Source organism: Neopsephotus bourkii, unplaced genomic scaffold (genome assembly GCF_033783945.1).
Source record: "Neopsephotus bourkii isolate Nb327-2 ecotype Australia unplaced genomic scaffold, CSIRO-AGI_Nbou_v1 NB_1346, whole genome shotgun sequence".
Classification (NCBI taxonomy): Eukaryota; Metazoa; Chordata; class Aves; order Psittaciformes; family Psittacidae; genus Neopsephotus; species Neopsephotus bourkii.
In genome coordinates, this window is record NW_026901826.1 from 180,199 (window position 1) to 205,293 (window position 25,095).

Below are 25,095 nucleotides of genomic sequence, written 5' to 3' on the forward strand. Positions count from 1 at the left end.
TGAAAGGTGACCCAGGCCTGCGCCCAGGCCATGCTCTGGAGCAGGCCGGCATTCCCAGCTCCCAGAGCTCCTCCTTCTCCTCTCCAAACCTGGGATTTCCTTTCCTTTCCTTTCCTTTTCCTTTCGAGTTTCTGCTTTGTTTTCCATACACTGGTTCCAAGTCGGCACTTCGACTGCGATCTGAACCCAGCACTGAAAGGCACGTATCTGATACCCTGTACAAGAGCTAGTGTGGATGCTGCAGTGCAGATGGGCAACAGAAGTGGGACTCCACTGTTCTGGATCCTCGGATCCGAATTGGAAGAAGTAGGGGGGAAAAAAAGAAAGGGAAATTGGGGGAATAAAGCAGATTCTTGCTGCTTTTGAGAGAACAACAAAAAAAGGGAATACTGGCGAAGGTTTTCTATTCTCCCTCCCACAGCAGCTTTGCAAGGATGCCCGTGTTAAACTGCAGAGTCAGATGCTGGTAGTTCAACTGCTGCATTCAAAGGAAATGAGAGTCTCAAAACCCTGCACCTTCTCCAGGGGTTGGTTGGGTCTTGGCTTATTGCTGACAAGCTAAAAGCAACGGGCCTACTCCTCAAAAGCAAAAGGCTCATTGAAGAGGAAAGGAAGAGATTCGGATCCTTCACGTGAACACAAAAGCATCAGCAGCCGGTTCAGGTCCGAGTTGCCCATCAGCCTGCTGCTAGCGACCAAAACAGCCTCAGTTAAAGGGTTCCCCTTTGACTGGAAAGACCAAGAATACAAAAAAAAGGAAGTATTGGGGAATGTTTGACACCATTTTATTCATCTTCAACTGCAGTGGAAAAATAGAACCTTTTACAAGTGCCGTCTTGTGTAAGCTCAAGTCAGTATATATATATTTTCTATAAATTTCTCTTTTTCCTTTGTTTTTGAAGTGCAGCAAGAGACCAAATACCACATTAAACCTGATCAAATAAAGAGCACAAAAGGCCAAGCAGTTTCCAAATGGCATTTTTATCATCAGATCTTGGTCGCACATTGAATTTCACCTCACTTAAAGCCGTTTGGTTTCGTGGGTTGGTTTTTTTTTGCCATTTTTGCCTTTTTTTTTGTTTTTTTTTGCTATTACCTGAAGTTTGCTTTTTGTTTTTCAACTCTTTGGCACAATTTGTCTGTGGGTGTCGGGGCTGCTACAAGTCCAAGTCAGGAGAGAGCTTTCCCTTTGCGTTCTCACTGCCAATTGGGAGCACTGAACACTTGTAACTTGAGTTTGAAGCCTGAAATCGCCTTTGCCATTTGCTTTCCATTCCCTCTAAAGCAAGAGGTTGGGGTCGGGTTGGGTTGGTTTTTTCCCCCTCCCATTTCTACATTCACAGTTGAACAATATTAAGGAAGGAAAGGCGCTTGGATGAACCGAGATCATGGAAAGCGGCACCGGGAACGGGAGCTCTGAACATTCGTCAGTGTTTCCCTAAAATAAAAAGCCCTAAAGAGCGACTTTCCTTATTTTTTTTCTTTTTTTTTTTTATTATTATTTTGTCTTTTTTTTGTCTTTTTCCCCTCTTTTATTTGTACATCTCTTACGCTGCATCAGTAGACTGAACTCTGGTTAGTTTATGAAATGCAACAGCTAACCCTTGGGTGGTGGTTTGGTGGGTTTGTTGTGTGGTTTTTTTTGTCTTTTATCATTTTTGTGTGGTTTTTGGGCAAAGATAAACTGCAATGACTCGAAGTTGAGAATGTGGATACCGCCTCATTCACACACACTCACTCCTAGACTGAAAATCCTTCACCTCCTCCTCACATCCCATCACCGACAGCATCGTGCGGCAAAAGGTTAGGGCAGGCGGCTGGAGCCCTTGGCTCCATCCCTCTCCAGCAGCCCAAGCCAAGAGCACCACAGTTGAACCCAGTTTCCTCTCCTCCCAACCGGCCGTGTTCCCCTTCTACACCGGCCACGACAGAGAAGCTGGTCCTGGTCTGCCTGAAGAAGAGACTCGCTCATTCCTTGGACAGAAATCGGCTCATTCCCTCTTCCCAAAACCAGCCGGCGCCGGGATTCCTATGCAAGTCAGTGCTCAGCTCGCTGACAGCTCTGCTGCTGTGGCGGGATTCCCAATGTGGTGTGTTTCAAAGCCTCACTCACACTCATCCTCTCATTCCCAAACATTCAGCATCCGTGCACACTCCTCACTTCCGTGGTTGGTTTTGTTTTTTGTTGGTTTTGTTTTACTTTTTCCTCAAAAGATTGGAGATTTCCAGTGGGGGCCTCAGGTGTCATCCCAATGGTAACAGATCTGTAAGCAAAAAGGGTTCATCAACAAGCAACCCCAGCCCCGCGGGCAGGAGGTGAAGCTGGGAGGAAGCGGGGTAAAAAGTGACTGCAGAAGCAAGAGAGAATATATGGGACACGTTGGAGCTTCTCCTGGTGGGGTGACAAAGCTGTGCCAGATTCGTTGTCCCAAATGCACTTACTCCATCCTGCCCTTTCTAAAGGTGCTTCATCAGAATCACAGGCTCAAGAGTATTTCAAGTTGGAAGAGATCCTTAAGGATCATTGAATCCCAGAGTGGTTTGGGTTGGAAAGGACCTTAAGATCATCCGGTTCCAACCCCTGCCATGGGCAGGGACCCCTTCCACTGGAGCAGCTTGCTCCAAACCCCTCTGTCCAACCTGGCCTTGAGCACTGCCAGGGATGGGGCAGCCACAGCTTCTCTGGGCACCCTGTGCCCACCCTCAGAGGGAAGAGCTTTATACCCAACCTAAATCTCTCCTGTTTAAGGGAGTTCATTGTGTCCAACTTCCTGCTCCTTGCAGGACAACCTAAAACTAAACCATGAAGACTAAGAGCGTTCTTCAGATGCTCCTTGAACTCCAAGTAGGACTGAGGAGACAACAAGGCTTCAGCTTGTCCCTGACTAACAAGGGGACACATTCCACAACACAAGAAGCCCCTTGGTCTGCATCTGGTCCTGTGAAAGCCACGCAGCTCCCTGTGCTCCTCAGTTCGTATCTGTTCTGATAGACAAAGACCACAGATGGGGCTTGTTGACAGAGAACCACCCAATCTACAACCTCCCAGAGAACAAGGCTTTGGGGAAGCATCTCTTTCAGACTCAGGAGTTTAGCCAATTTCACAATTATGCAACATGCAAAGGAGGTGGGTGGGAGCCCTTACCAAGCTTGATTCTTCAGTTTTCTCAGCTCTTTAGTCGCCCAGGTAGCAAGGGTTTTTGTTTTGTTCGTCTTGGATCTTCTTCCTTCAGTTAGCAGTTCATGTATCATGGGTCTAGATTCTACTAATTTCAGTACATCTTTCCCAAACGCTGTACACAAATCCCTGCAGAAGCAAAGAGAGAGGCTGTAAAGGCTGAGTGTCACAAGCAGATGTTCCACTGTGATCAGCTCTTGCAAGCAAAGAGAAATCTGACTCACAGCTCACGTCCTTTTGAAAATGCTGCATATGGTCACTAATTTCAGCAGAGGAAAACTCAAGTCTTCTGGAACTGTGACTAACTGGAGATGTTCAATCTCCTTGTCCCCTTCCCTAAATTCCACAGACAGGATTACCCTCATTCCTCCTTACCCAGGGAGCTGAAGGTGGAAGTGGGGGGGAGCTCGTTTTTAAACCCAGGTCATCCGTGACAAATCCTGCATCTGGGATTTCTGTAACACCCCCCCAGTGTTCACTCCTACCTAAGGATTTTCACCCTGTCAGTTAAAGGACCTCACCTGCAGAACCCCTTCACTCCTTGGGTTCAATACCCAACACCCCAGAGCTGACACTAAACACTTCAGACACTCATAAAAGCCCAGCTTCAAAGAGGAAGGCAGTTGTATAAAGGTTTCTATCTATCTAATGAGCATGCTTGAAATGGGATTGGGATGCTTACCCTATCAGTCCAGCAGCGCATGCCACTACAACATCGGTGTGATCCTCATCTCCAGCAATGTGGTCAATGTAAGACAGAATAAATTCTACTCTGGGCTGCACCAGCATCACATCCGCTGGAAGAGAAGAGCTTGGTGAGAGCAGGGTGAAACACAGGCTGTGTTTTAACAATCTGCCCTGGAAGAGGGCTTCCAGGATAGCCCCAAACAGGCAGAACTTGACCCCACAAATGCTGAGATAGGGAGAGGAAAAACTGCCAGAGGAACAGCAGTGAAGGGCTCCAAACCCATTCCCAACTCCTGGCTGTAAAGCATTCATTCCCACACAAAGGGAATGCCCTCAGATGTGACAACCACCATGAAACAGCTTATCCAAGCCCAGCTCTTCCCATGTCCCTTTCCCACCTCAAGCCCAGCACCACCATAGCAGGACAGAGTACTCACGATGCACGTTTTCTTGGTCTCCCTTCAATCCCTGGATAATTCCAGTGTAAGCTTCCAGGCAGCCCTCCCTCAGCTCATTCAGGTAATCCACCATGTCATAGTCAGACTGGAAAGGCATCAGGAAAGGCCCACTCAGTGGGTGCACAGCCCTTCCTTGTGGTTTTAATGCACCGGAGAGGCACAGCACCACTGGCTCACCTTATCGACCTGTGCTTGAGAAGCCTGCTGGAGGGTGTTCAGTACAACATCGAGGTACTTCTTAAACTCTCCTCCAATGGCAAGGGCAATATCACCAAACACCGAGAGAATCTCAGGCTTCACAGACCTATGAACGTTTTCATTCTGGAAGAGATTTTAGCACAGTTACATTCAGTGGCATTGCTTTTTGTGAGGAGGGAGGAGCTAATAAATTAGGCCATTTCCTTGAAACGTACATCCTCACCCCCAATAAATTTGGATTCCATTCAAATAGTAAGCCAGATAGTTGTCAAACACGAGATCTTCAGAACATGCCTAACACTTCTGCTTCTCCCACCTCCCACTTTCTTCTCAGTGTGCAAGCCAACTGTTACTAACTGGCTAATGAGAAGGTAAACACTCACCCCCAAGTTCTCCAGGAGCAGCTGCATAACCTCATCACAAAAAGGCAGGATGTTGGATTGCAGGGCTCTGCATAAGTCACCAACCAGGCCCACTGCAGCCAGACAAACCTGCAAATAGAACAGCAAGTGAGACACCCACCCAGTGAGTCAGTCTTCCACGTTCTATCCTTATAGCTTCAGCTTATTAAAGCCCTAAGTGGTGAGAGTCTGCACCCATTAAAGGACCCTCTTAGAGCAGATGAGGCTCTTCCTTAACCAGTTGTATCACCAAGCTGCAAAGACCTCAACTTGCTTCAACAAGGGGGAGGGAAAGAGATCCAGCTGCCAAAGCAACAGGCACTTGGTGTGAACACAACAGCTGGGTGGTCAAAACATCCACCCCACAGGGAGCACCAGGACTTGACCTTCTAATGGGAACACGCAGCCAGCAGCAACCTCTTTCCTCATCAAGGCCAACTATTAAGTGAAAACACAGGTGTCAAGTCAATGAAGGCCTTCTGCTGAATTAAAGAGGAGGCTAAATCTGTGCATGCAGTCAGTAATTAGAGAGAAGTGGGGCTCCAATTCTGGTTTCATCACCAGAAGCTCTGGTATTTGATGGATGAAATCAGCATCCATGAGCAGATGAGAACTCAGGTTGTGAACAGGGCTGCCTGGTTTGACCTCTACCTGGTACTCAGCGTAGTTCTTCAGTCCAATGCCAAGGAACGGTTTGAAGGCATCCATGTACTTCAGAAACTCTCCACCTAAGACTGTGCATGGAAAATAGTCCAGTTAGAAATCCCAACTTAAGACATATTTGCTGGACTTGAACCACACAGCAACCCGCCATTATATTCCACCCAACCCCAGTACTTGCAGGTTCCATAGAAGCCCAACCAATCAGTTCTCCTTTAGGCACAGATCATCTAGGTTGGAGAAGAGCTTTAAGATCATCGAGTTCAACTGTTACCCCAGGTAATGCCACTAAAACCATGTCACTGAATCATTTTCTACCTGGTTTTTGGAACACTTCCACCTCATGCACAAACCAAGCACCAGTAGAACGCATCCATCTGGACTAAACAGGTTTGGAAGTGCTCAGCTCCTTGCAGGCCTCTGAACACAACCACCTCCTATGCTTAGGATGTCGAGATCCACCTTTCCCCATCTCTTTACCACCATAACAGCTTTAACATCTTCCTTCTGGTAAGAGCTGCTTGGCCTCTTCAGTTCAAGCACACTCTTCAGTGTGCTCATATTTAACCAGGATTTGAAGTAAAATATTCCTGCTCCTTGCAGGCTCTGACCCTTCTCCAAGTCACTTGCAATTCTAAGACCACAAATGCAGACTTCTCTATTCACAGGTGAAAGGGTCTTGGTCTCAAGAGGAACACGCTTCCACTCCTGTGTGCAGTGATCCCACTCAGCCTTCTCATTCACATCCCAGCTTCCTCAGGCAATCCCACTGTGTTCTCAACAGCAGTCTGATGAAGACCTGCCCTCCGAACACACTGGTGTTGGAAAGGGCTTCTCCAAAAAGCCCAAACTAGCTCTGCTGCGCTTCAAAGGCACTCAGAGCAATCACGGATGCGCTTCCATTAGGAACAGGTCCTGTCACCTGCTAGCCAGGATAACAGCCTCAGGAAAAGACAACTGGAATGAGCCTCTCTCCAAAATGATCTCCCTGAAGGCCGTTTCCAACCCATGCCTGGCTTTTATTAGAGGGAAGGCAGCAGTGTCAGGCAATGAGGTTACAGACTTCCAACAGCACCTCAACTTCCCCACTCCTTTGACAGCAGAGTGCGTTCCTAGAGCTCTGGGTGATGCCACATCCACCACCCTCTAACCCAAACCATTGCAGCTCAAAAGTGCCTGGAACACAACCCAATTTTCCTCGCCCCATTGGGACCCACTCTAAGGCTGATCTTTGCCCAAGTGATTTCTTTGAAACAAGAACAATGACTGTAAATCCACCCCAACAAAACCCACCATGACTCACAGGCAGCGGTAAGTCTGAATCACAAAGATAAAGGTGTCCTGCAGCAGCTCAGCGACCAGGTTGTGCTGGGCACTCTGAAGCAGCACTAGAGGGGGTTTTATTTCCTGGCAGAATTTGCATTTTAACTGTGTTAACTGAAACCAAACCATTCAACTCATGAGATAGCCCATCATAACCAACCACTCGCAGCTTCACAGAGCGATGCGGTGAGATGTGCGGTCAAAACCATACCCCAAGCAAAGCCAGGAACTCATCATGGCTTTTGCCATATAGACAAAAAGAGAAGGAAGGAAAACCAGTCCAACCCCAGCTTCACCTCTTCCTGAGCAAAACCTTGCTCTGCAGCACAACACTGACCTTCCACCAGGGTGCTGACTGCCATCAAGGCATCCTCCTGCACACCCCCTGAGCCCGCCGTGCTCTGGAACATTCTCAGCAGAGATGCCATCACCACATCAGAGATCTGCAAAGCATCCTGATGCTGGACCTTCCGGAGGACGTTCTGGATGGGGAAAGGAGAAAGAGGTTGTAATTGCTTCCATCTCTGCGAGCCTGGATTGTGCCTTTCCAGCCCCTGCGCTCAGCTCTGAACACTCGTGACCACATTTGGGCTGCTAAAAACGAAGCTGCTGTTTGAACTCCGCTGCTGCAAAAAATCTGCTTTGTCAGTGCAAGTGCAAAGTCCCATTCATTTTAGCTGCATTCAATTTTCCAGCTACAGAACAAGCTGAATTTACCCTTCCTGCTGCATAGGCTATTCTCCAGGCTTTCCATTTGTAAGCTGGCATTAAATGTGACCAGCCCATACTTGGCCCTATCAAAAAAGCCCTTTTCCATCACAGCAATGTGATCACAATCTCTTGCTGCCAAGCATGGGTTGCACGTAAGCTTTGCTTCTAAACCACAGAATTAAACTCCAGTAATGCTGGCTGTTAAAGCAGGGCATAAGCCTGTCCTTACTGCTAACTGCAGTTAAACTTATCCTTACTGCTAACTGCAGTTAAACCTCTCCTTACTGCTAACTGCAGTTAAACCTCTCCTTACTGCTAACTGCAGTCAAACCTCTCCTAGCCAGGAGGAATGGGGAGCAAATTAACACACAACCACTGCAAAACACATTTACAGCAATGGGTTTAGCAGCGAGATGTTTGCAAAGCAAAACTGATACCTGATGACAGTGAGCAGAAAGGCCAAGGTAAATACCTGAGCTTAAGCTAAACTCTGCTCCCTACAGCTCTGCCCATCCCTTTCAGCACATGAACTACAGAACACAACCTTGATGTCTCCTGATTCAAAAGAACTCTGCATTTCCTATGTAAATAGAGTCTCTTTGCTGAGGTTTACTTTAGTCTTGAAGTACCTGCAGCAATTACTGTAAATACCTGAGGTTCAGACTTTGTGATAAAGACAAAACACACGTTTACAAGTTAAAAGGACAAGTTTAATCCCGCCTGTCCTACACTTCCCAGAGGCAAAAGCTGAGATTCTGGATGCTGAAGGCGCCCCATTAAAGCCCAACATAAAGCCAGATTATTCCCATTTACCAATTATTTGGGAAATTACCCTAAAAATTGGCGAGAGAAAGGAGCTGCTGATGGGCTTTTGAATGAGCAGGATTACCCAAAACAACCTGGAGGCAACACCCAGGAGATCTCTTAACCTTGCTTAAGAGAAGGGGAAACCAAATGGGACAGAAACAGGCTGTTACCTGGGGGTGAGGAAAAGGCTCCTTTTGCTGGGTTTATAAGAGCAAACAGCACAGCACAGGTACCACCACCCAGCAAAGGGATAAATATGAGTGGAGGATGATGCTCTGCTTTTATTTTAGGTTACAGAGCACTTTAACACCTCTTCTCTTCCCTGAGCTGCCCAGAGCCACGTTGATGCTGAATCTACATCTAATACAGAGTTTTAAAGCAGCACCTTGTAACTGTTAATAAGTTAGGCAGGACAGCCCAGCAGCATGAACAGGAAAGCTTCAATAGCAACCACCACTTATTGCAGGATGGTCTGATGAACCTCCTCAGCAGTTTTGGGGGAAAAAAGTGGCTGTTTAGGTTGGAAAAGACATTTAAGTTCATTGAGTGCCACTGTAATGAAAATAGGCAACTTCAGAGGTTGATCTTCCACAAATGTAACTTTGCAGAGGAAAACACTACGGAATTTGCAGAGATGATTCATTTATATTCACCCACAAAGTTTCAAAGTGCTTTTGGGATCAAAAAGGAAACAGCTACAGAGCAGAGCCTGGAAAAAGCTTCTAAAGCAAATGAGAGATTTAAACTCCCCTTGCAATCAATAGGAAGAGACTAGAAAAATCACTGAGCAACCTGTATCAAAGTAACTCCAGGACAAAGCAAGAAATGGAATGGGGAGGCATCAAGACCACTTTGCAGGAGTAAGCAAGGGACTGGAATGTGCTGGCACTCCCGAGTCACACGGGCTGTTCATTACCAGATGTTTAATTTCAAGGACACTCAGTGCATTTTAATTAGTGCCATTTTAAATAAGAACACCAACCACAAGAGGCAGATGAGCGAATTAAAGCCATTATGGAGGGTTTTTGTCTGTGCCAAAGCGATTGTTCAGCCTGTAGCCAATGTAAGAGCCAATCTGAAAGTAAATACACCCCATAACATGCTGCATACAGTGTTCTTTATTCATATTGCCCTATACTTTGTAAGCCATACTCTACTGAAGCCTTCTGAACCCTGTATCACCCCGCACACGTCAGCTGGGACACAGGATCCTATTTCCTCATTCTGATCTCCTCAACAGGCCCACGTGTGCATAATCAGGGGCACGGACGCATCTCTAAAGGCACCACTTCCCCCATCACCACGAACACAGGAGACAGGGCCTTACCTGGAGAGTAGCACAAAGGAGAGACTGAAGATCATTGAACTGGATTCTGTCGGAAGTGCTCTGGATATGGGACTGTAAAAGAACAAAACCCCACGTGTCATAAGCCTGTGCCACCATCCACACCACCCCAGTGGATGCTAACAGCATTGTGAGCTCCAGAGATTCAATGTGCTCCTTCAAATTTAAGGCAAGAAGCTTAATGTATCTACCCACCTCTAACAAAATAAACCCACATTATACCCTAACATATGCACTCAGCAACAGAACTCCTTTTCCTACCCCAGACACACAACAGCAACAAACCCACCTCCATCTGCAGCACTTGCTGAAGTCGTTCCATGATGACCAGAGTTGTCTTTTGGACAGCAGGGTAACAGTCCTTGGCACTGTTTTTCACTATTTCCATCAGAGATTCATATGCAGAACTCCTCAAGTTATTCTGGTGTCCATCAGGCCTGTAACAGAAGGGATGTATTTGCAGCTCCCAATGCTCAGGCTTGCTTAGAAACAAGACTCTTTTTTTTAGTAGAGCAGCTAAATTTTGGTGTTGTGACAAGCAGAAGCACTTGAATTCCTGGATTCCAAGACTTGAAAGTAACTGAAATTTGTGAAACTACTTTTGGAACGACTTTTCATTTGCTATTAATAATGACTTCCAATATTTTCAGTCACTGGCAAGCAAGTACAGGAACAGAAAAAGCCTCAAACCCACATCTCCCAGTGTGCTGTTCCCCTGTCTGGGAAGAGCTGGTCTCCAGAGGTGAGCAGCATACATTACTACCTCTGCCATCCCTCCCAGGCCTTGGCAAGGGTGTTAAATCTGACATAAAGCCAGCTGAGATCTGAGCTAAGATGACTGATGGGCTTTGGAGCCTTGAGCCAGACGCTGTGCTTCTGGTTGGATGTCAATTAGACAGGAAGAGTTTAGGCTTTGAACTGTTCAGGCAGGGACCCCATTTAAGCAGCAGTCCTGCAGCAAAAGGCTTCAACTGTCGATTGAACTGATCTAAGGATTGAACTCTGAGCTGTCAAGATACATTCGACCTTCAAGGCAGAATACAGCTCCAGCCTTACCCTTATTCTTGCATCTGCAGAACTGAGAACAACATTTTGCCTCATCTATTTATACTGCAGCTTAGCTGGGAAAAGGGCAGTATCCAGCTTAACTAGGTCCTCATCTCTTCTGGGAGTACCTGGTGCTCATGTAAATGGCTGTAACATCACAGCAACAAGCAGGGTATAAAACAATCCCAGGCAAATGAGCTGCACGATACACACAGATCTCTAATGACATCTTGCTGCAGTCCTCCTTATTGAGTGGCCTCGGAGCCAACCTTGGTGAGTCTTAGGACTACTGAAACTGTGTGTGGGGTCTTCAAAGTAAAAGAGGGAATGGGTGCTCCTGCAGGAAACCCCACATTTCCCAAAAGCAGATATGACAAAATACTGCCAAATTATTCTGTGTGAACAGCTTTCTTCTAGGGAATTAGCATTCTATATTCCATAGGATACAAAAAAAGCCCAGTTCTGATAAAACACCGTTCGCATCTAAGCTGCAAGAGGACGAGCAGCCTGAAGGAATGAAAAGCAGCATCTTTGCAGAGCTTAAGGCAGTGATTTCAGTGTTACCTATCTGCAGTCTCCAGAAGCTTCTGAACTATTAGCTCAAATGAAGTAGATAAGCAGTAGGTTGCTGGTTCTTCCTGATCATCAGCTACATCTGCAGCTTCATAGGCAGCTTCAGCAAGACTAGAGAAGGCCTGAAACAGAGAACAACCATTGCTGTTACTCAATGGAGTTTACCCTCACAAGCCCAGAAACAGATCCCAACAGTTTTCATTCTAACAAGACCACCTCAAACATGTACAGGATGAACAACTCCCTCCATGAGCAGTTCATTGCTCAGTGCCCTGAACGCTGGTCCAAGAGTGGTGACAATTTCACACCTGGACCATGAACTTGCAGGGTGGTCATGCTGTCTGCAAGCCAACACCTGCACAGCATCACTGGTCTCAACCATCAGTAGCTGTCAAGAGATTTCCAACTGCAAAGCAACTGTTAATGCTCTGAGAGGTGGGTTTGGAAGAGCTGAAAGCCTCCTGATCTTCACCTTCAGTCTCAAAACACACCATCATCATCTTCAGAATGCCACAGCTACATGGGCTTTTGCCAGGATCAACAGACCAGGGCAAAGCTTCCACGCTGATTAGAAGTCTTCAAACCTCTGGAATACCAACAGACCAAACTCTTGTTGTATCTAAACCTTGTTTTGCCATGCTGATGCTCATCTCGAGCTCAGTTCTTATTGAGCAGCTCTCTTTGAAAGGCAGAAAGGGAACACACTCCCTTTACAGTGAAAGACCAGATATGCTGTTTGGTAGTAGACATCCATCAAGACAATGATACGACTCAAGTTAGCAAACCAACCCATGGGACAGCAGCTCTAAGTGAACAAGGAAATCTCATGCTCCTCAATTTACCTCCAGAACCACTGCAGAAGCAGGCTGGGGTAATGGGAAACAAAGCACCATATCCCTTAATGTTAAAGCAGCAATCCAGCTGTCCCCATGAAAAAAAGCTAAATCCCAGCGTGCCTCCTCTAAAGAGCTATCAGGGAAAGCTTCCACAGCAGTTTCAAACCAATGAGTATTATCATTTCTCTCCTTAAAATCCATTTCTTCCTTTATTCTTTCCTACCAGAGCCCCAAAACAGACTTGAGATAACTTACTTTTACGTTAACCACAGTTGTGTGCTGGATGACCAAGCCATGAATCATCTCTGAAATCCATTTAATTCCAAGTATATATACATTTGGGTGTGTGCATACATATATATATATATATATGTATGTGTGTGTATTTGTATATATGAATATGAGCTGCATTCCCCTTGTCCCACATCCACCAGTGAGGGGCTGCCTTACCCAGCACACGTTGGAGGCCACTCTGGGCTCAGCACTCAGGCCCTCCATCAGACACTGCAGCAGTGGAGCGAGGTAAATGTCATTGATGGCAGCTTCAGGAAGCATCTCACAGATCCTGCCCACGGTCCAAGCAGTCGTGTCTCGAACCACAACACTGGGGTCCTTCATTAGTTCTATTAAAGTTGGCATTGCCTAGAAAAGCATTGCAAATTTAGGTGATTTTAGGGCAATATACAGAAACAGACATTTGCTACCACTTTGGATTTGAATGCATCCCCTTGAACTGGTATTTTAACATTCATAAAGTTATCTCTCAGGGCTAAGACTTGAGAACTGGAGGCAGTTATTCTGAAGCCCTGCACGTCTGTGTGATTCAGCTATGTAACCAACCTACTTGCCCTGGGCTACCAAACCTCACTAAAACATCATTAAAGGTGACATCCTTCTGCTTTTCCTTAGATTAAGAGCAATGGGCAAAGCCTCCCCCAAATAAATTAGGAAGTTGTTTTGCTCTGAAAGCCTCCAAGACAACATAATGAATCCTACCTGTATGACTAGTGGTTTGAGCTGGTTAGGCTCTGGTCCTTCCAAAATGCAGCCAAAAGCCATCACAGCTGCATCTCTGTATCGCCAATCCGGGTTTTTAATGTGTTCTTTAATAAAGGGCAGGACATGAGGAACAATGTCATCTTCACAGCAGGTCGCCAGGAGCATGAGGCAGACTCCTGCTGCTTTGCAGGGGTTCCAGTCGTCATCATCATCATTTTCATCCTAAGAGAACAGCACCCCTGGTCAGGCTGGGGGAAAACATCCCTTACCCACTGGCAGGCAGTGCATCCGTGTTGGATTACTGCAGGAATGCTGCCTTAATAACCAGGCTTTATATTTAGAAATCAATGTAGGTCTGGAAGTACCACCTGCATCTCTGGCAGAGAAGCACCCCGAGTTACTTGCATCATCTGTATCCTTTCCACCCTGGTGTAAGGCTGCTGGCTCTTTACTGACACACCTCCAGCAGCCTCATGCATCTTCCCATATGCTTCTCTCTCATCCAGGTTGAGCTTTTGTTCCTGTGATCCATGCCATTGCAGAGTGGCCATTGTAGCTAAACAGCTTCTTCCCCCCTGACTGGCAGCTCAGCCACTTCCCAAATTCCTTTGAAGCTGTGTACCTGTGATTCTCTCATCTGTTTTATCTGTCCTGGTTTAACAAGCGCTTTAGAACCTCCTGCAGTTTAACTCTCTGCATCCGAGCAGCCAGCAATACAAAACCAGGGAACCAATTCTCTGGGTTCACTAAGAGCACCAAGCATTTCCCCAGTTCGCTGCAGTAAGCCAAATGAACTTCGTCCTGGATGGCTTAATTAACAGTTTTCTTCATAATTAGACCTGCTGCAGCAAATGATACCATTAGTTTTGATTAGGCTGCAAGGCACAGTCCAAACAAGTCCTTATGAAGTGCTTACTAGGTACTCAACAAACATAGGCCTCCCAGTTCAAGTAGTAAAGCTCAAGAACTGGATCTCAAATGGTGCAGAGCCTGTATATTGGGTTTAATTTCCCAAGCATTTCATTGGGAATACAGATGAACTGTACAGAATACACATTAACTGTACAGAATACACATTAACTCTCCATCCTCTTCAAAAACCATAAACACAAGCACGTGTTAACAGAATTCAGCATTAAAGTGACACCACATGCAGTCTCCCAGGCTCAGCCCTAAAAACGATGCATCATTCGGTCAGAGTGGTGCATGATGTCTCATCCCAGCCCAAGGACTGCCAGGAAAGGTGCTCTGAACATGTTGCACCAGTTTAAACCACCCCAGGGCACCTAAAGCACCTTTGGGACCCAGTGTCTCAAGAAGTCCCCTATGCAAGGGGGTGATGACCACCACTGCCAATCTCCTCCTCCATGCACCAGCAGAATTGCTGTCCCAGAATACGGAAGCAGGGATTTTCTGGTCACACAACAGGGATTTGGCAACTCACCTGTTTTGTTAATGTCTGTGTTAGAATGGGGACCAAATACTGCAGCGCTCCTTTCGCATAAAACTTGCTAGTGTGCTCTGGGGGCCTTCCTTGCTCTGCTGCCTGGAGAAAAGAGGTTACACAATGATTCTCAGTGGCTATATAGGCATGAAGTCTGACTGATAAACTCCAGGCATTGCAAGTTCCCTTTTGCATGCTTTCCTCTCTTTCCCAACGCAAACCTGGAGTTACTGTAGCATCCAGGAGCCTCAAGGACACCCAGCACCAATCCCAGTCCTACCCAATAAGCAAGTCCCATTTGCCATTCCACGCACGTAGAGCTCCTCTTCCCTCACATGGGACAAACAGGAATGTTTTCAGTTTGCAGTCACCTATAATTAACAAGTGACCCCAAATGGAAGCAGCAAAAGGTCTGCAGTGCACAAACTAAACCTACGTGCTGCTGCCTGTCCTTTTATCCTTGCTTTTTTGGGCATTCAACATAAATATATATTTAGCTACTTTTAAAGATGGATATGATTCATCTAGAGCCCTTCAAAGTTTAAGCTGTTATTGATCTCTCCAGCTAATTTATGCAAACGGCATCTGCATGCACAACACCACCCCGAATTCATCTCCATCCACATCCATTGTAAGGGATAATGATTACTTTCCTTTCAGCGCATCACTTTATTCTTAACTCATAAATACTGGATTAGACAGAATGTGATCAATCTTTTTGCACACTGGGTTAGGACTAAGTCCTGTCTCTTACATGTCAACAAAACAGAGCCCACTAGGCCTCCAAGACAGGAGGGAAGTCAAGAAATGCTCTCCCTTCAACGTGCTATCTCAGGTACTCAAGATGCTGCCTTAATGAAGGAACAGCTCAAAGATCTTTGTGATACTGAGAATTTGCTGGTACGACACCATGCTTTATATCTGTGCTCAATGCACATTTAGGTGAACCTTACAGGAGTAGCTCGAGTTGACTTTTGAATGCTCAGAAGCAATCAGGTAGCTGTCACGTACCATTTGCAGAAAACCAGCACTTGTATGTCACAGCGTGTTCTCATCAAAGCTGTCAGAGGATCTTTATCTCAAGCAGCTTCAATTCCCAGCCAGGCTGGCATTTAAAACCATTCTGCTCACTTAAAAAGGCAGTTCATCCCAGTGTAATCCAGTAAGCAAAAGGGGTTGTGTTCAAGCTACACTAAATGCAACCCAAAGAGTTATGGAAGGGAACTCCAAATGGCAGCCCCTGTGCTACAGGCTTTGTATTTACCCTGAAAAGCAGAATCAATCAACCAGAGTTGATAGTACCCAGGCTAGCAGCTAAAAGCCAGCTCTGTGCTGTCTGCAGCACATGGAACACCCACAGCCACCCAGCCTCACAGGCTTCATGCAGCCTCAGGTCTCAGTTTCGGTCATAGACATGCATCACGTCACATCAGAGTGGTGCATGGTGTCTCATCATGGACCCGTGAATGCCACACAAGGGGCTCTCCCAAATACATGAGCTCAGCATTCCCAAAGAGACAATCATGGGAACTTGCTGCTTTCCAGTGGTCATTTGGAAGCTCACCTCAGATGCCTCGATAGCCAGGTCCATCTCCTCATCACAGACGTTTGACCAGAACTCGATCCCTTGCAGAGCCACCTCATCTATGTCACTTTTCATTGCTTCAATGGTTATCTTTAGAAACATGAAAGAAAGGAGGGGAGAGAAGGATGTTTTAGCAAGGAGAGGGATTCCCAGCATGCAGTCACAGCCAAAGAAAGCAAAGCAAACCAGGAACATAAGAAAACCTTTACTCCTGGATTAGGGCAAAGGAGCACAGCAAGATCAGACAACAAGGGATGAGAAACATGGGTACTCACAGCAAAAAGAGCAGGCCCCATGTATGTCTCCATATACTGATAATAAAGGGACATTATCTTCACCAAGTTCTGTAAGGCAGCCACTCGTACCTGTCAGAGCAGAAAACGGATCAAGTGCTTTGCAAACCAAGCTGTATCCCACCATAGATTAATAACCTGGCTTGAGGTTTACACCATAACTACAAAGGTCTTTACTAGGAGGATGCAAGTTGCTGCTTGTGCATTTACAACATCCAACTTTAAGCATAAAACTCATTTTGAGTACTTAAAGCCAGTTAACAGACCAGTGTTTACTCCACATAACACTTGACAACTCCTTGCTGATGCCAGAGCCAGCTTCCCCACAAAGGTGCAGTGATGAATCAAGCCCTTCATTCCACTCACCCTTGTATCTGGACACTGCGTTGCTTCACAGACTACTTGCATAATAAAGTGCCTTTCAGACTAGAAGAAGAAACAGAAAAGGAACATTAGAATTGCCTTATAAAAGCATTCAAGTCTTTGCATCCTGCCTGTGGAGGGTGTGTTTTGAGTCTGGCCTAGTACAGTCACTCATGCAGCACTTCTAAGGATGAAGGACCAGTACAGGTTCCTATTCACTGCAGTATTTTGTATCATTTCTTCTCCAAAATGGGAATCCCAAACTTCCAATTTAAAAAGCACTTAACAGACTGTCCAAAATAGAAAAATAAAGTAGAATAAGTTCTCATTAAAAGACCTGCTAAGCTGAAGGTTCAACACAAATTCCATCTTCCCAACATCTCCCTGGTAGAGATGCTGGGAACAGACTTAAACCAAGAAGGAAAAGGGGAATCAATAGATTTTCCTGTTCTGGACAGAGTCTTATTCCAAGGCCCCTCTTCTAAAGCCTCTCACAAGCCTTCCTCCCCCCACAATTTCCAGAGGCAAAGTTAAATCTGGCTTGCTGCCACACCACTTGAAAGGAAGTGCTGATCCAAGCTTGTACGCTCGCAGCAGCATTATAGGGTAGTCTGATTGGGAAGCAGAGCATCTCATAGGCTGAACTCTAAGGTCAGCTCAAATGTATCCAAAAGAAAGCCAGTGACACTTCCTTTCCATTGATGAACCTCCAAGAGGTTCCACAGTATTTCTATGTCACAACAAGCACGCATCAGTCCTACAGAAATGAATCCAAGTCTCAGCTGCAACAGGATTATGCATCAAAACTCAGCGTGGTGCATGATTTCTCATCACAGACCATGGATCCAGCCCTTGCAGTTTAAGCCATGAGTTGTCACCCCCCTCACCTCTTTGTCAAAGTTTGCTTTGGTGAATTCCAAAGAGTTCAGGAGTGCGTTAGTAGCTGCTAGCTTCACATTGTTGCTGGGCTCTTCCTTTCTCATTCCCTGGATGATGGCTGTCAGGATCTCATTGGATTTGTCCTGAAGCTGTTCTGGATCCTAAAAAGAAGTGTTAATAAAGTTATTTGCCAGCTGAACAGCTTCCTCTGTATTTTAAAGCATCCTAAGTTTGATCCTGAAATATTCCAAGTTTAAAGGTGTTAAAAGAACAGAAGTTCTCTGCTCACTGGGAGGACTGGAACACAAGCACAAGGAATTCACCCACCATTGTGTCTTCCCAGCTGCTGGGACAGGAGTGATTAGACTGAGCTGAGCAGATACTCCTGATACTCAAGCCACCAATGCTAAATAAACCCCACTGTCTCAAACAATAGGCCAAAAAGCTTTGGACTACTTGACTTCATTCAATTAGCAACTTAAACCATACTGATTTCCAATCCCTTTATACACTGGGCAGAGATCTACGCCAGCAGCTGAGGTAGAGACTTTCAATGGTAAAGTTGCCAATATTTTGAGATACAGGGAAAAAATACCATTGCCTGGACAAGGAGCAAGGAGAGTTAACAGCCAACAGTGAAACCAATCCCTTGCAGCCTGCTGAAAGCCCCAAACAGAAGAGTTCCCTTTCTGCCTCACTAAACTGAAGCTCCATCAGTGAATGCTGCACGTACATTCTCCAAGGCATTCAGTGGCACCAAAAAACCAGCAGCTAACTTTGTTTTCCAGTGGAAGGTCAGGCAGCACCCAGGGATTTAGTAATTCCCACTGGATACTTGATGCAACACAGTGGTACTGCAAACTGTGCTGATCATCACGGAACCCCAGGCTGGTTTGGACTGGAAAGGACTTTAAGATCATCCAGCTCCAACCCCTGCCATGGGCAGGGACACCTCCCACTGGAGCAGCTTGCTCCAAGCCCCTGTGTCCAACCTGGCCTTGAGCACTGCCAGGGATGGGGCAGCCACAGCTTCCATGACACCTTCTGGAGAAGGTGTCTCAATGAGCTGTGCATCAAAACCTCCCAAATAAAGAATCAAAGGCCTCCTTGTGCAAGAGGGAAGGCAGTTGTCAAGTTTCCCCAACACAGAAAGGAATCAAAAGCTTATCACTCATCTGTAATGGTTTACACAGCTGGATGTTCAGCTGAAGTTTTGTAGCAGCAGCCCTCACCATCATATAACTGCAGCAACATAGACTTCAAGCTGAACCTTATGAGAGATGCCCTGGATTTCTGCTGTGAAAGCAGGTCAGTCCTTCCAGGTGCCACCCTCATGTTTACTGCCCATTGTTCTGTCAGCACAGAGGCATCCTCCAGGCAAGTATTAAAAGACAGACCCAAGGAAGCATTACAGCCTATCAGGTATCATCAAATGGTTTGGGTTGAATGAACCTTAAAGCTCATCCAGTTCTAAGCCTCTGCCACGGGCAGGGACCCCTTCCCCTGGAGCAGCTTGCTCCAAGCCCCTGTGTCCAACCTGGCCTTGAGCACTGCCAGGGATGGGGCAGCCACAGCTTCTCTGGGCACCCTGTGCCAGCGCCTCAGCACCCTCACAGGGAAGAGCTTCTGCCTAAGAGCTCAGCTCAGTCTCCCCTCGGGCAGGTTCAAGCCATTCCCCTTGGCCTGTCCCTACAGGGCCTTGTCCCAAGCCCCTCTTAGCTCTCTCAGCCTGGCTCCAGAGCACTTCAAACATACTCAGCCCAGTCCCCCACATATACTCACGATGTCCTGACAGATGTAGCCGATGGCCTCCAACGTCGACTCTTTCATGTGCTCTGTGCTGTGCTGATTCGTAACGTTCGTCACCAACTGGGGAATGAGCTCGGGCCACTGGTTCATGGGGATCTCTGCACAGGCAATGCCAGCCACGCACTGAGAGGCTGAGCTGGGCCTGTACGTCTCTGTACCCAATGTCTGCAAAACCTGGGGAGAGATTGGCAGGAGATGGTTTGTGTTGGTGAGCAAGGAGAGATGGGGATGGGACTGTTATCCACATCACCCCCCTTCCCCTATAAAGCACTTTGTTCTGCTTCCTCCTGCTGCAAACAAAGCCATGACCGCAGACAAGTGGTGTTTGAACTCAACTTGGCCACGGCTGCCCTGTTCAGGAAGTGAGATCCAGCTGTGGGATTGCATGGACTTCCACCATATCCTTTAAAACCCATACACAACGCTGCATGCCGTGACTCACCAAGCAACCCCTTGTCTTGGAAAGCAACATTGCCAATGCTAAGCAAATTGGGGGTTCAACCCCCCCTAAGTCCTGCACTGGTTATGCCAGGATAATCTCAACAGGGCTGAGTAATTTTCTTTCCTTTTAATTGTAATTTGTCTGTTCTTCAATAACTGTTTCATTCAGAACAGAAGGGTGCAAATTTGCTTCAGTATTTCCAGTTATACCCCTTCATTTTCCATAGATCCACCTAAAAATCACTGGGTTTCTAATGACACTTGACAGAAAACTGTAACAAAGCGGGTTTGTAGCTCCAGTACCCAATAGGACAGATCCTGTCTGCACTGCAAGCTGCCCCTTAGTGATCAGCAAGATAGGAAAAGCCTAAAGTGACATTGTCATCACCCACCCAACCTTATCCTGCTCTATACAGATCCTACTAACATTAAAAGAAATAGATAAAGGGTAAGGCCAACCTGTATCAGATAGGTACCATTCCTCAGGTGGAAAAGGATGGACAAGATGCTTACCCCTCATCCCCATGGTGAAGAAACAAGAAGAGAAGGAGCAAAAAGGGACCCAACTTACGTAGTTCTTGACCTCCCTGCGGGCGTTGGCGTCGATGGCGAGCCATCTCTGCTGGTACTGAGCCTTGATGTCGGGGTCCTTGGAGGTGAGGGAGTTCTTGATCTGCAAGCCGGCCGCCACGCGGGCAACTTGGCTGTTGCCAGGGTTTGCCAGCACTCTGGACAGTTCCACCAGGAAGGTTGGCTGGGAAGGGAACCAGGATCAGCACCACCAAGGAGGGGGAAAACCCCAAATCACCCAGAGAAATGGGTCCATAAGTCACCAAAGCTCCTTCTCTACCCGGCCGTGATGAAACCATCACCACCACAGGGCTCTATGGCACGATTACAGGCGTTAAGTTCCTAATCAGAACAGCTGGGAAGCAGCATAAGCAGGCATTGACTTTGCTGGACTTTATTTTACCTTCCCTGCTCCTGTCTGCTTTAAGTATTCCTTTAAATAAACTACTGGGCTCACATGCCAAGATATGTATTTTCTGGATGGGTATCAAACACGGTGAAGAAGTCCCTGCTACTTGTCCCTTGCTTCAAGGCAATACCCAAACTATAACACAGGCATTGCTCAAGTGGGAAATGAGACGCTGCTTTGCAGGGCTGGGATATTACAAACTTCCTCCTTTGCCATCAAAGGGGCAGAGACACGCATGGGGATCACCCCCCTCTCAAAGGGTGGACGTGTGTGGATAAAAATACCTGGCATCCCTGCCACTTGCTATTGGTGCAGGTGAGGAATGCCCCTGCATTTCAACCCCTTCCTCCTCTGTTTCAGAGGCTTCAGCCATGGGGAGCTTTCAGCACTGGAGCTGCCCCTCCAAAGGGTTCTGCCTCCCAGGAAAACCTTGCTAGGAAAGGCTGGAAGCAGCTGTGCCATCCTCAACCCGTTTCCCACCAAGCAGGAATACGCTTTTCCTGAACCCACCTCACACACAGTTACGCACAACCCTGTCCTATAACGTCTGTAACCCAACTTCAGAGCCATACAAAGGTTTTGGGGCACCAAAAAGCCATTTTTAAAACCTCACTTCCCAAAGTTCATCAGAACGCTTGAATAAATCCATTACTTTGCATTGCACATTATCACTGACCAAGCACAGCCCCTCAAAAGGAGATTTTAGTTGGGCTGTCAGTGTGTCCAACACTCAAACATGGGACAACTCCAACTGATGAACACAAGCCATTGGATCATCTCAATGCAATAGACAAAAGCCTTGCAAATACACACACTAAACCCACCTCCCAAGCATCACGGTTTACACTCTGGTTTGATTTAGCATTTAAGAAGTCCACAGGACAAAAATGAAAGTATTGCTGTGTTTGCACTGAAACTGAAAGGTGAGGAAGTGTCTTTGGATTTCTCACCCATAAATTAGCAAGAAACCATTCGGCTTTTCATGAGCTTTAAGGAGAATTCTAGCTGAAGGTGAGAAGCGTGACATGAAGCCTTCCAGGCCTGAGGCTCAAAGCAAACACAGATGTGCACGACCTCAGCACTTGCATCTATGGGAAGTGTCAATGAAAGCCTCAGAAAAGGGTCTAAATTAACTACAGGGAGGAAATGAAGAAGAACGAGCTGCTCTGCAGGTGCATCTCCATCAACCACGTGAGGGACCACTTCCAGCTCTGCTGCTGCCCTGAGCATAGAACCTCTGGCTGGACCCTGCAGCTCCTACCCCTGCCCATCTCAATCCTGTTCCTGTGATGGGGATTGCCCTGAAGCCTTCATCCTCCTGCCAAACCAAGCCATTAACAGACCTCAGAGCCTACACGGAGCTCCTCAACCACTGGACCATTCCACATCGGGACACTCATTTTTAGCCCCATCATAAGCTCCAGGCCCTCTCCTCCCTACCTTGACCTGGCTCTCACAAGGCAGCAAACACAAAGGAAACCTTGGAAAACTGGCATTTGAAAAGCCTGAGAGGCAGGGTCACAACCAGCTCCAGCCATCACCCTGCCCCACTGCCCATAACACTGCCCAGGGTCCTCGAGGCCAGCCAGGGAGATCCTGAGACTTAGCAAACACCAGTTCCAATGCTCTGTGACCTTCCTGGTGTACACCAGGGTATGGAACCATAGAACCACAGCCTGGCTTGGGTTGAAGGGGCCTTAAAGCTCATCCAGCTCCAACTCCTGCCATGGGCAGAGCCACCTTCCACTGGAGCAGCTTGCTCCAAGCCCTTGTGCCTTGAGCACTGCCAGGGATGGGGCAGCCACAGCTTCTATGGGCACCCTGTGCCAGCGCCTCAGCACACCAAAACCAAAGACTTTGAACCCAAAAAGGACACGATTCGTGCTCCCAATGCTAACACACAGATAACAACGGGAACGCTGGTTGCTGGGACACCCTGAGACGCAAGGAACCACCCTTCCCCCAAGGGCTCCGCACCCCGCTCCGGTGAGGAGCAGAGGGGGTGGGGTTGGTTTTTTCCCCTCTATTTTTGCCTTTTTTAAGCTTTTTTCCCCCTCTTTTCATTCCCTTCACGAAGGTCACGGCCGGAGCCCCGGGCCCGCTTGCCCTGCCCTGACCCCCCCCTTCCCCGCGCTCCGGAGCTCGCAGCCCCGCCGGCACCGAGCGCATCGCGGCGATGCCGCTGCGGGGAGGCTGAACGGGGCCCTGGGGCAGCGCAGGGGGGAAGCGGCGGGGCCGGGCGGCGCCCGGGGCAGCGATGGCCGCGGCCGCACATGGCGCTCCCGCAGCCGGCGCGGCCCCTTCGCCCGGCGCCGCGTTCCTATTGGCTAGCGGGGGAGAAAGACGCGCTGCTATTGGCTGGACGAGGAGAAAGACACGCTGCTATTGGCTGGGCGCGGCGGCCGGGCGCGGGCAGGGTTAGGCTGCGCCCCATGGCGGTTCAGGCGGGGTGCAGGGGAGGGGGAGGGGAAGCGCCCGCCACCGGCCCCGGTCCCGTTCCCGTTGATCCCATTCCCGTTGATCCCATTCCCGGTCCCCTTCCCGTTCTCTCACCAGGTTCTCGATCGCCGCCTGCTCCAGGAACTTCTGCGCCGCCTCAAGCTCGGAGCGGTCTGCGGCGGGCGGTGGAGGGAGGGGGGGGAAGGAACCGGCGTCAGTTCAGCGGGCGGGCGCGCGGGGCCCAACGGCCGCGGCCCTCAGGCGGACACCGCGGCCGCACCGCTCCCTGCCCTCCCCGGCTTCCCTCTACCCCTCCACGGGCACCGGCCCTGCTGGGCCTCTCCCCCCCCCGCCCCGCCGCGGCCCACACCCTACCGGGGCCTCAGCCGCCGCCTCAAGGCTGCGCGGCCCCCGCCCCACCGCGACCCCCTCCCCTCCCATGCCTTACCCGGTGAGACCGTCTTCTCCAGGATGGTGATGAGCTCCATGGCGGCGGCGTGGTGGCTCCGGCGGGAGGGAGGGAGGGGAGAGGGAAGGGGGGGGAAGCGGGGCGGAAGGGAGGGGAAGAGAGGGGGGGGTTTAGGGTCAGACGGGGCCTGCCGAGGCGGGTGGTCCCCTCCGGGCGGGGGGGAAAGGGGAAGGGGGGGGGAACGGAGGCAGCGGCGGCGGCGGCGGCTCCGGCTGCTGCGGGCGGCGGAGGGAGACAGAGAACAACCGGGGTTAGGGGGGGGGAAAGGAGGTTCGGCGGTGGCCGCGCGCGCGCGCACACACACACACACCGAGCAGGGGCCGGGCGGGCGGCGGAGGGATACCAGCCGCGCGCGCCCCGCGCCGCCGCGCTGATTGGCTGTCAGGGAGCGCGATTCCCATTGGTCATTGGAGGGTAGTGGAGGTTGAGGGGGGGGGGGTGTCTAAGAGAAGGGCGGGAAAGGAAGACAGGGGGTGGGGCTTCCGGCGGCGAGCGCGGTGATTGGGCGGTGGCGAGGCGGGCGCCCCCCGGTGGCGCGCCGTGGAGGGGAGCGGCGGACACGTGGGGGGCACCAGTAGCTCCGGGGCGGCCCCGGTGAACGGGGAGGTGGGAAAGAGAGAGGTGTTGTACCGACTCCTCCGCCCCCCCCCGGCCACGTGTTGGGCCGTACCGGGGAGGGGAGAACCGGGCCGGAGCCGGTGGTCCCCGCCGCGGGGGTCGCTGCACCGGGAGCGGCGAGGAGGGTTGCCTCGGTGCGGCCCGGCCCCGCTCGTTAAAAGAGTTTGAGGCCGGTAACGGCGGCTCCGTGACCTGCAGGGCTCTATTCCCTGTATGGCCCCGGGAGGGAGCAATTAGTAACGCGATCAGGCTGCGGCCGGGGAATAAAGGAGCAGCGAGGCCGCAGGGAGAAGGGAGGGTGCCCTGGCGGCCCGGCCCTGCCGCTTCTGCTGCTCCCGGTAATGAATCATCCCCTGGGTATGTTTTGAGCCCCAGAAACGGGATCGGGGTGAATGCAGCAGCTCTGCATAGGCGTGTGGGGCCCAGCACCAGAGGGACGTGGAGCTGCTGGAGGGAGGCCAGAGGAGGCCATGGAGATGCTGCAAGGGCTGGAGCTCTGCTCTGGAGCCAGGCTGAGAGAGCTGGGCTGGGGCAGCCTGGAGAAGAGAAGGCT

General features: G+C 49.1%; 1 protein-coding gene across 2 annotated transcripts; it reads right to left on the reverse strand.

Annotated features, from left to right (window-relative positions):
- Nucleotides 1-761: 761 nt before the first annotated feature.
- KPNB1 (karyopherin subunit beta 1) lies at nucleotides 762-23,991 on the reverse strand. 2 transcript variants are annotated; one of them, XM_061366452.1, is made up of 22 exons: nucleotides 23,904-23,991; nucleotides 23,570-23,628; nucleotides 20,609-20,791; nucleotides 19,570-19,770; nucleotides 17,796-17,948; nucleotides 16,912-16,971; nucleotides 16,528-16,617; nucleotides 16,232-16,342; nucleotides 14,668-14,769; nucleotides 13,221-13,445; nucleotides 12,675-12,866; nucleotides 11,380-11,510; nucleotides 10,058-10,205; nucleotides 9,751-9,822; nucleotides 7,243-7,387; nucleotides 5,574-5,656; nucleotides 4,905-5,012; nucleotides 4,501-4,644; nucleotides 4,303-4,408; nucleotides 3,861-3,975; nucleotides 3,146-3,307; nucleotides 762-2,264 (listed from the first exon to the last, which is right to left on the reverse strand). In XM_061366452.1, coding segments are annotated over exons 1-22 (2,631 nt in total). In that variant the 5' UTR covers nucleotides 23,944-23,991; the 3' UTR covers nucleotides 762-2,263. The 2 variants fall into 2 exon arrangements, with proteins under 2 accessions (XP_061222436.1, XP_061222435.1); XM_061366451.1 differs by lacking the exon at nucleotides 762-2,264 and having other exon boundaries at nucleotides 3,142-3,307.
- Nucleotides 23,992-25,095: the final 1,104 nt, after the last annotated feature.